This window comes from Nematolebias whitei, chromosome 12 (genome assembly GCF_014905685.2).
Source record: "Nematolebias whitei isolate Nwh7 chromosome 12, NemWhi1, whole genome shotgun sequence".
NCBI classification, from domain to species: Eukaryota; Metazoa; Chordata; class Actinopteri; order Cyprinodontiformes; family Rivulidae; genus Nematolebias; species Nematolebias whitei.
The window spans coordinates 25361840-25372159 of NC_056509.1; the positions used below are offsets into that span (position 1 = coordinate 25361840).

The 10320-nt window shown below is 42.2% G+C and overlaps 2 protein-coding genes across 2 annotated transcripts in view; both read right to left on the bottom strand.

Annotated features, from left to right (window-relative positions):
* The window catches only part of fermt1 (FERM domain containing kindlin 1), a gene marked incomplete at its 5' end in the record, with an annotated part of 928370 nt that overhangs the window by 498345 nt on the left and 419705 nt on the right, over window positions 1–10320 (bottom strand).
* pak5 (p21 protein (Cdc42/Rac)-activated kinase 5) overlaps window positions 1–10320 on the bottom strand; it is a 117953-nt gene that overhangs the window by 37596 nt on the left and 70037 nt on the right. Inside the window, exon 4 of the mRNA XM_037685760.1 lies at window positions 1263–2102. Coding sequence (XP_037541688.1) covers window positions 1263–2102 — 840 coding nt within the window. The remainder of the gene's footprint in view (window positions 1–1262; window positions 2103–10320) is intronic.

The following is a 10320-nucleotide window of genomic DNA, read 5'->3' on the forward strand; positions in this document are numbered from 1 at the left end:
CAGCTGATCAGCTGCAGCAGGAAGTTTGTCCTGCAGTGTGGGCTGCACAAAGCTGCAGCAGGTGCTAAATAATTTAAAATAATATATTTTAAATAAAAATGCCATGCTGATCATGCGTCTCATCCATCAATCAGCCAGTTGTGTGTCATGTCCAATCTTATTTTGAAAAACCACAATAGACCGAGTTCACAATAAACGAACCGCGAAGTAGTGAGGAACTACTCTATTAGCTCATTTTAAATTTCTACACTTTTGCGGGACACTGCTAGTTTAGTTTGTCTCTGTTTTCTCAACCAAACACTGTCTGTGTTCTGTTAACGGTGGTCTTCTACAGATATGGTGAGCTAGCAAACAGCATTCAGGAGAGGCTCCACAATGTCTTGCAACTTTTGCAGGGTTCTCATGAGTCACACAGGTGCACAGTCCTATCTCCTAAACTTTGAACTCATTCAAAGAAATTGTGCTACAACTATTATCTTTAAACAAATCACAACGTTGTCATAGGCGTGTTCAACCTGTCTCAAGACTGGAGCTGTATATTGACACCTGAACCTGGAGATCCGTCATCTGAAGCAAATATCCTGGTCTAAAAAACTACACTGATGGGAAATAATATTTATTGGAAAACTGGTACACTTGGGGGGTGGCAGTCAAGGTGAGTATGAAACGAGACAGGGTGGGTTTGATGTGGGCAACAAAAAATAGGCACAGCAAAGAATGCAGTTTAACAAGTTGAGCACACAGATAAAGGCAGTCATTTTCAAAAACTGGTTGCATGCAATGCAGCCACATTGATGGTGATTACCTTAACCCTAGTGATGGTTATTTGGTTGCAAATTCTCAAAACATAGTGGGACTGCAGTTGGAAAATTTGCCCATTTCCCTGCAATTTGTTGTTACTAATTAGTTACCAAAAGTCACAGCTCAGTAAAATACCACCTTGAGCATGAAGAGAATTGCCCGTTTGTCATTTGGTGTCATCATTGCTGAGAGGCTCCAGAAAGTATCAGTCTGCAGGGAAGTAAGTGAGTGAACTCTTGGTCTGACTGTGCCATTATATCCACAGCCTCAGCACCAGTAAAGATCAGTGAGTAAATTCACACCTTCTAAGTGTGAACTGATGGTTGTTCTAGTTTATCCAACATGGAACTTGCATAATCCAATGTCCAAGTTCAAAGGGAGCACACTAATATTTCATAGATACATTTTTCATAAGGAGTTAAGACTTGAATACAAAAGTTTTGGTGCTTTATAAGACTTACCTTGGATAGGGTCTGTGAATTGGCAAGACTCTCTGAGAGGCGAGGGTAGGTGTAGGAGCTGTACGGGTGTGCCTGTGGAGGGTTCTTGAAAGCCCCACTGGCTGCATAGGGAACATTTTGCTCCTGTAGTCCAGATCCTGACCGAGATCTCTGCCTGATAGCTGGTGTAGGACTGGTCTGGGTCACATAGGAGCTCTTGGGTCTCTTGTCATAGTCGTCCCGCAGACCGTAGTAGCTCCACTCGCTGTCCGGGTAGTTAATTTGCTCGCTGTGAAGAGAGGCGCGAGATGGCGTGCCAACTGAAGTGTCCCGGTAGTCCTGGCTGGATGAGCCTCCCACTGACACGCGGTAGTAGCCACTGGAGCCCACTCCACTCCCCACTGTGGAGGCCACCTCGTCAGCTGAGCGCCCTTTGCTCTCTAAGTAGGTGTGATAGTCTGGTGGAAGCTTCCCATAGTCTGATTTTTGAGGCATGGCGTCTGGGTAGAAGTGGCTGCGTATGGGATGTGAGTGGCCGTTCTGCTTGGTGAACCGGTAATGCCTCCCGACAGCCCAGTCCCCATCTATGGAGATGCTTGGCTTGCCAGGGTCCAGTGAAAAGTCCCTGCTGGAGGTGTCCAGGTCACAGGAGTAACGAGAGTAGTAATGGTTGAATCCATTCTCCTCTGGAGCAGTGAGGTGCCCACTACCCAAGGGTTTGGAACTGGTTCCAGCCTGTTGGAGGCCTGGTGGGCTCTCTTTACGCAGGGAGTTGGAGCGTGTAACTGAAATGTTGTCAAATTCCTCCAGAAGGCCATTGATGGACGCATCTTTGGGTGGTCGGTTCCCTCGAACGATAGTCTAAAAGAAGAACAAAGACATTTACACTTAGTGTATCAGAGATCCTCGTTCGCAAGAGTTTAATAAAGACAGACCCAAATTCAGGTAAATAATTCCTGACAGAAAAGTGATTGAGGCTGGTTCAATCTGCATTAATTAACTGCAACCATTTCCAGGCAGGAATTTTATTTTAAGCATATCTGGACTTTGAAACAAGTATGAAATCAATCATTACTTGCAGTAAAGGAATGCATTTTTCATACAAGGGATGCATTTCTCATACAAAACAACAGCAGGCATTGGTCTACACCACTACTAATCATTACAAAAACATGCTGGGAAATGCATGAAGCTTAAAGGTGGAATACCTCATGAAGCTAAGAGAAAACTACTTAGACTGGGTTAGACCCTGAACCATTTCCCTTGCAACAAATATGCTTCATTTTCAGTGGGCTGATTAGGATCCATTAATAGTTGTGGAGTTAGGTTTCATGCTTGTGAGTCGAATGAATGCACTGACGGGCGCGTACAAATAAACAAGCGAGAGAACAGCCACGCTCACATCTGCTTCAAAGAAAGGCAGCTCACACACGAGCAGTGCCGATGATCCCCTCCTACCTCGTTAAGCTCTTTACAAAACTGTGTCGTGAGTCATGTGAAGCCTGGCGCTACAGCGTGACACCTCCGACTGAGTGCATGAACGCCGTTCGTGCAGCGTGGACTCCCAAATTTGGAGAGTAATGGTAAAAGCTGGACGTGTAGCTTTTATCTGCTGTCTCAACTACTTGAAGACTAATGGAAGCACTGCATTTGAAGATAGAAAATACCTGAAATTAAAGCTGACAGGAGGCTGAGCTGCAGGAATCCTTTGGATTTCAAACTCTTACATAATCTGGGAGAGCTCTTTGACTGAGCAAATAAATCTGAATCTGTTTCCCCCTCCATTATCGCATGCACAGTATGTACCTCATATTTCATGTTCGAATCTTTCGCCAGACGTGGGACCCCTTCTTTCTAAAGCAAACATTATGAGTTAAATGCACTGTAGATTGAGTTTTTCTTCACAGGCACCGCGATGGAACTCGCCCAAAGGTTTGGCAATTGTTTTTATGCTAGATTCCTTTCTTGATGCAACCACAGACCACCGAGCTACCGTAGCCCTCTGTGTGGAGCAGAGAGCTGCTATCTAGGGCGCCTGGGGGAGCACATGGGAGGAGGGGGTAAGGGTCTCACTCATAGTCCCAGAGTGGAGAAAATGAGGGTGGAGGCAGATGTGAGTGCATCACCTTTTCCACAAACATTTTGATGTTATTGTCAGCAGGGGGGATTTGAACCAGCAACTTTCTGATCACAGATTCAAGTCTCTAACATCTGCTCCACTCCCCCAGCAAATAAAGTGGAGAGTTTATTTAAGAAAAGAAATGTACACGTTATAGAACAGGGGTTCCCAAACGTTTCCATGCCATGACCTTCCAAACAGCATTAACTTCTGGCCGACACCCCCGCCCCCCCAAACCAACAAATAATGCTATAAAGCATGTATAGAATCATCAACTTTTATAACGTTTTAACTTTTATTCACTATATTCAATTAACTATTACGGCTGCTGAGCATAAAAATGTTAACTAACATGTTTTAAACACTATTATATTCCCACTGGAAAAAAAAACTTTTCAACAAATTGTTGACCAGAAGAACAAAACAAAAGAACTCTAACCTCTCTCTTAAGCGTGTTAATCTGGAAATGACAGATACAGATTGCTCTAGTGGGAAATTTTTATTATTATTATTACTATTTTTTATTTTTGCTTAAAAAATGTTGGTTTTTTTTACTTTTCTCTCCAGCTTTCTGGGGGCCCCATAGCGCCCCCTGGCCCCCACTTTGAAAAAAACGAACCTGTTATAGAATATTTGTGTCTTTACAAAAAAATATACAAACCAATATTTAAGTGTCCTAGTTACTCTAATCATCAGTCTTTTAATGCCACATGCAGTGACTTGTCAATCAACTGAGGTGGCACCTGGGGTGGCCTGTCAGGTCCCAGGGGAGGCAATTGCCACCTTGGCCACTTCTCTGGCTCCGCCCCTGCACAAAACATGTCTTGCTTCCAATAAATGTTGTATTTTTTGGGCTCCAGGTTTATAGTAAGTTTGTCCCAAACACTGGAAGCTGCACTCAGATGTGGGTCAGTCCGACTTGTGTTATATTTTAGGAATTTTACAAAACAAGCCAAACAAGCTGTAGTTAACACAAGTTAGAACATTAGCTTCCTCCTTCAGCAAATTCAGTAAGCTACCAATACATTTCTCCACATTTATTTGAAAAACTTCACCAAATTTTAGACTTAAACGAGAGCTTATCAATTTATAGTTATTAAACGCAACCCCCACAACTTTATTCATCTTGTCTCGATGCCCAGCTTTCGGCCCTGGACCTACCGACACTGTTGATGACTGTCAGTCATTTCCATCACTGCAGGTGTTTTGTTGAACCTGACTCTCAGACCAACACTGGTAAATCAGCAGTTTAGCCCTTTTTGACAGCCCGTCTCATAACTGTCATTCACTGGTTTGTCACATGTGCTGAGGCAGATAATCATCTCTCAACAGTATTATGCTGGTAGGAGAGATACTGTCACTGAAAACACCCTCCCTTCTCATCTCCTGCATCTATGACAGCTCAACAAAGCTACCGCAGCTAATAAAAATGGAAACATTACTCCAGACTACCAGACAGGAGTGGATAGGGTCACAGTTTGCTAAACTATGAGGCGCAGCACAATGACACTTTATATGATTTTACAAAACAGAAAACACATTTCACAATGCACACAAACAAAACGAATACCATATTTGCGAACAACTGCCACAAGCGTATTTGCATAATGAAACAAAAAGTTCCCAAAACAAAGGCAAATATTTGTTTCCTTTTTAATAGCTGACATATTCACTGAAATCTTGTATTAAATTTTGTTTTGTTGAATCGTGTACCGTATTTTTCAGACTATGAGGCGCACCGGATTATAAGTAGGGATGCACCGATCCAATTTTTTTTTACTTCTGATCTGATCCCGGTCCCCAAATCTGGATATCGGCCAATACCGATACCTTTCCAATATCATCATCATTACTGATTTTATATGAGGCTGTAATAATCTCCTCTCTATAGACAAGTACAATTTGTACAAATACATGCATGCATGTCCAAAAAGGCAAGTAACAACCAACAAATGTACATTAATACTGTTGTACATATATACTGTACAACAATATTAATGCTGTTTCAAAGTTAGAATTAAATTCTAACCCAAAAATATGTTTTATTATTCCTAGATATAAAGTGGATATTAAATTGATTGACTGTTTGTTTAAAGTTATTCTATTTTTTTTAAATAAGGGGCAAATATTATAAGAATTTTTTCCCTTCGTTCTGCACTCTTTTCATTCAATGTTTTTTTTATTATCTTTTTGATGTTTTTGTTTATTTTAAATGAATGAATTTAAAAAAATGTCTTCAAACATCTGCTAAGTTCATGGCATAAACCAACAGACATGTTCCTGTTTTTAGTATTTTACATCGCTTTATAATGTAGCTGTTTTTGTTTCGTTCTTTTTAAATATAATTTTCTTGTCATTTTAAATTCATATGCTTTTTTATGATTGTCTACTGTTGTACTGATAAATATCTCCTGGAGGGGAAACTATATCTTGGCTGCAAGTATCAAGCTGCGAAATCCTTCATTTCCTAAACATTTGAGCTCCGGGGTTTCAGTGACGTCTTCTTCTTGTTCAACCCGAAGCAGGCAGTCTGATTTCGTTCAGCCGCACTCAAGTCTGTCCCTCCTCAGAGACGGGCAGACTGAGCGGGGCAGATTGGACGAGGCTGGCCGGGGTCAGGCTGTCTGCTTCGGGTTGAGCGAGAGCAGCGCCACGCTGAAGCTACGGAGCTTGAATGTCCAACATGAAACTAACTTTACCGTGGTTTAATGTGGCGCTATGGCTCTGCAGACATTGCGCGTTGCTGTCTTGCTTTGTGGTGTTTAGTGTAAAATACTTCCACACAGCGGACATGTTTAGATGAAAACTTGGTTAGCTGTTAGCCACAGTGCTACTGCACGTTGTAGCTGGCTGCAAACTATGAAATGGATTTCTTGAATGTGAGGCGGGTCTTATTACTCTGGGTTCATGAGACACGCCGCCATTCAGGAAATCCATTCCATAGTTTTGAAGTCAACGTGCAGAGCAGCTGCAGGGAATCACATGAGAAGTTTCAGCAGACGCAGACATGCATCATGGGTCGGAAATCTCTGCAGGTTGGATCGGAACAATCCGATACGTAAATTATGCTGGTATCGGAAGCTGATACCGATACAGGATCGGCCCCATCCCTGATTATAAGGCGTATTAAGAGAAACAAAACATTCAGAAAAGTCAAACTTTATTCAACTCATTCGCAATAACTCTCAACGTTGTTCAGTTGTAACACATAAAATCGGTTCAAGGTCAGTAAGCACAACTAGAATTAATACATAAGGTGCACTGGATTATAAGGCTCACTGTTGATTTTTGAGAAAATTAAAGGATTTAAAGTGTGCCTTATAGTCCGAAAAATACGGTAATACTCAATTTAAGTGTTGTTTTGCACCTCAAGACCACTGTAACAAATTAATTCATTATTTTCCCCATTATAGAGCCAAACATAGAGATCACTGAAGGAGCCTGTACTGCTCCTTTGATGCTGTTTTCACACATTTCCGTCCTTTATTCCACTTTTAACTTTGCAAACCTCCTCCTCTCACTTTAACACTTGGGTTGTTCTCCTCTGTTTTAAAGCTAAAGGCGCCTTGGTGCTGTGAACTGGAACCCAAGGTGAAAAAGCCAATAAAAGCAGTCAGTGGAAGCCAGCTGAAAGGCTGCGGCTGCACGACGGATGATCTTTTGAACAGGTCACTGAAAGGAAATCTGTCACGTCGAGGACAAATGTTACATCAACTGAAGGTTTGGACTCGTATAAGAAACGAAAAATCTGCCTTTTTTGTGGCGATTCATTTCAAAATGACTTTCAAATGAAAGTGTTTCTCATTACCAGGAATCAATTAGTGAATGTGAACACAGTGTCGTGAGAGTGATGATGACACTCAGCACTAATTCAATTAGCAAACAAGTGTAGGAGTGCCAGGTATCCCATAAAACATAACCATCTCCATTTGCTGTAGGATCATAGAGACCATCAAAAGGCCTGACAGGTACGGTGGCTGGAAAGAGCCAGAAAGAACGAGTCTGCGAGCGAAACCGAGAGGGAGGCAAGGTTAATTGTGTGTCGAATCACTGTCAAACGGCCGGCATCACGCCTGGAAATCTTCTTAATTTGAATTAGGGGGCTGATATTGGCTTCCACACCGCCACCCCCATCCTCGTCCTTACAGCTCGCTGAGCCTTGTGCACGGGTCGTGTTCGGTGACAGCGGCCATATTTCACCAGCTCGAGAGGCTGGCCTGTCCTTTAGTGATAAGCTTTAATAGATCTACTCTCTCAAGTCACCACGGGAAGGAAAGAAAGGGAAGGAGAGGAGAGGGAAGAAAGGAGAGAAGAAAAGAGTAAAGAAATGGAATGGAAAGTGAAGGAAAGAAAGGAGAGAAAAAAGTATGGGAAAATAAATTACTAGCAAGGAAACAATGTGAAAAGAAAAGAAGAAGAAAGGAAACTAACAGGGTGAGGAAAAGGGAAGCAAACGGAAAGAAAATTCAAAATAAATGATGGAAAATTTGGGGGAAAACAAAATTAAAGAAGTATTTGTGCAGGAGCGTTAACACTGAGAAGCTCCTCAGAGAGACGGAAAGAAAAAAAACCTCACAGGGAGCTGCACTGAAAGAAATAAAAGATGGGGTGAGGGAGGGAGTGACGTAAAAAGGGTGAGGGAGGGAGTGACGTAAAAAGGGTGAGGGAGGGAGTGACGTAAAAACAGGAGCCATGAAAAATGAGGCTCATTGAAAGATAAGGGAGGGATTAACCTTGCTGGTAATGAAGGGAGGGTGTGATGAGCGGATGGAAGGAAGGAGAAAGGAGAGATAATTAATGAGCTTGCCCTTCCCGTGACTCCTGATGGAACCCTGGTTTGGGGGTGGGGGTGGGGGTGGGGGGCACTTCGCTGACCGGCAGGGTCCCGGGACGCCTGAGGAGCTGGAGGAGGAGGTGGGGGGAGCAGCTTGGCTCCTCTGCACTGCAGCTTCTGTATTATTAGAGTGTGGCTCTAAACCAACACACAGCGCTTAAACACATGGTTTTAATCATCCAGGTACGTTTTGTTGTTTGGAGTTTCAGTAAATTAACTCTGAGGTAAACAAAAACAGAAATAAGTGCTGAGTCGTGCTTTAAAACCACATCCTGATTACGCACGGAGCTATATTTAGACACAAATATAAAAGAACAAAGCCTGAGAACTCTTCATTTATTAGCTCTAATAGAACCATTAGTCACATGAACTTTATGGATTAAAGATTTGTTTACATCCTTCTTTATATTTATTTTAAAAAGTAAATAAAACAGCAGAGAGATGTCATGTCATTAAAGGCTTTTTGCATGTATTGCATAAGCTTTTTTCTCTGTAGCGTCGATAACTGGTTTAACTGAGAGACTCTAATGACAAAATGGCTCACAGAATAATAATTTTTTAAAAAGTCCATTATTTTTGTTAGAGAACCTGAAGGCCGAAAAGAAAACAGTCCAGTTTGATGCATCTGCATTGAACAAGCTGCAAATACAAACCCAGCAACGTTCATTACAGTTTGTTTTATCATCCCTCCAAAACGAATCAGAACCAGTGGAAGCCCAGTCGTTTTAGGTTCAGCAGCTCCATTTCAGTGTGTGATTTGCTCATCATCCACCTCCCAGCCTTTTATTCCCCAGGCCTGAGAGCAACACGCTGCAGAACATCGCCTACGCTACTCCCACCTCCTGCTCCCAGTCCTGCCCGATCACACAGGAACCGCTCCTGACTTGTCTGCTGACATTATCTGATCCACGACACTCACAGCCGAACGAGGGAGCATTAGTACAACAAAAATATTCCTCCTCCATCAATGCTCTGCCTCGCTCTCTCAGTCTTTGTGTGTTAAATCTGAAATCGGTGACTCTGTCACGACTCAGGCTGCAGAGAGCAGAGCATGCAGAGGGGGGATCAAAACACCTCACCACTGTCACTGCACCTCCCCCTGAAGTCCTCCTTCCCTCTGCATCAGTGACTATTCTGTTAACAAAAGCTTAATTACAGCTATTTAAGAGACGATATCAGAGATCCCTCAATGCAGCAGAACTGGTTAAAGAACGGTGGAATAAAACGACCTGATGCAGAAAACACAAAGACCAAGAAACATCCAACAGCAATTAAACAGGTGTATGCAGGAGACACAATGCAGGAAAGTAAAATCATAAAAATAAAAAGAAACATGCTTTTGTAGTGATAATCTCCCTTTTTTCATTATGATGTCCTTTAGCACCCTCTGCTGGACAGAATGTGTGAATGCAGCCTAGAGATGAAGCTGAATGGGACTAACTTGCACAACACTGAATGTAAAGCAGTGATTGTGCACTGGCAGAACAGCTTTTATTGTTCAGCTAAACAAAAATGCAGATAAAAGCAGAGCGATCCTCAAACAGAAACCCGGAGTGACGTCAAAGTTTAATCGTTCCTCTCTTGAAGAGGATTTTTTTTTACACTTTTGTCACAGTCGATGTGATCCGTGTGGTTTTAAACATATAAATCTAGCATGAGCTCATTTTGCAGGATTTAAAGAAATGTTTAAATGTGCAACAAGCGATAAATGATATGTTCCTCACAACAACCTGCACAAAATCAAACTATTCGCGGACTGATGGCAAACATAATCTTACTTTCAAAAGGATTATAATCCCAGAAACACAATGCCACGGCTCCAACATTTACCATCCAGTCCTTTAGATCAAGTTATTCCTGCTGAGTCAGGACTCCTGCAGATTCAGAGAACTCGTTTTAAACCGCAGTGACTTGTTTCTGATCACACGGCTGTAAACTGTCTGAGAGGCCGGATCAGAGCGTTTCTTAACAGATCCTGAAGCTTCAAATTGCTCCTGAACATTTATTCATTGAACTTTGAAAGTACAGCAGGAAAGCGTTCCTCAACAAAACATTTGAGCTAAAATATTAACTCCAAATTGAAGAACTTTGTGTTTATTTCCAGTTTGTCATTTTCTATGCAGGGA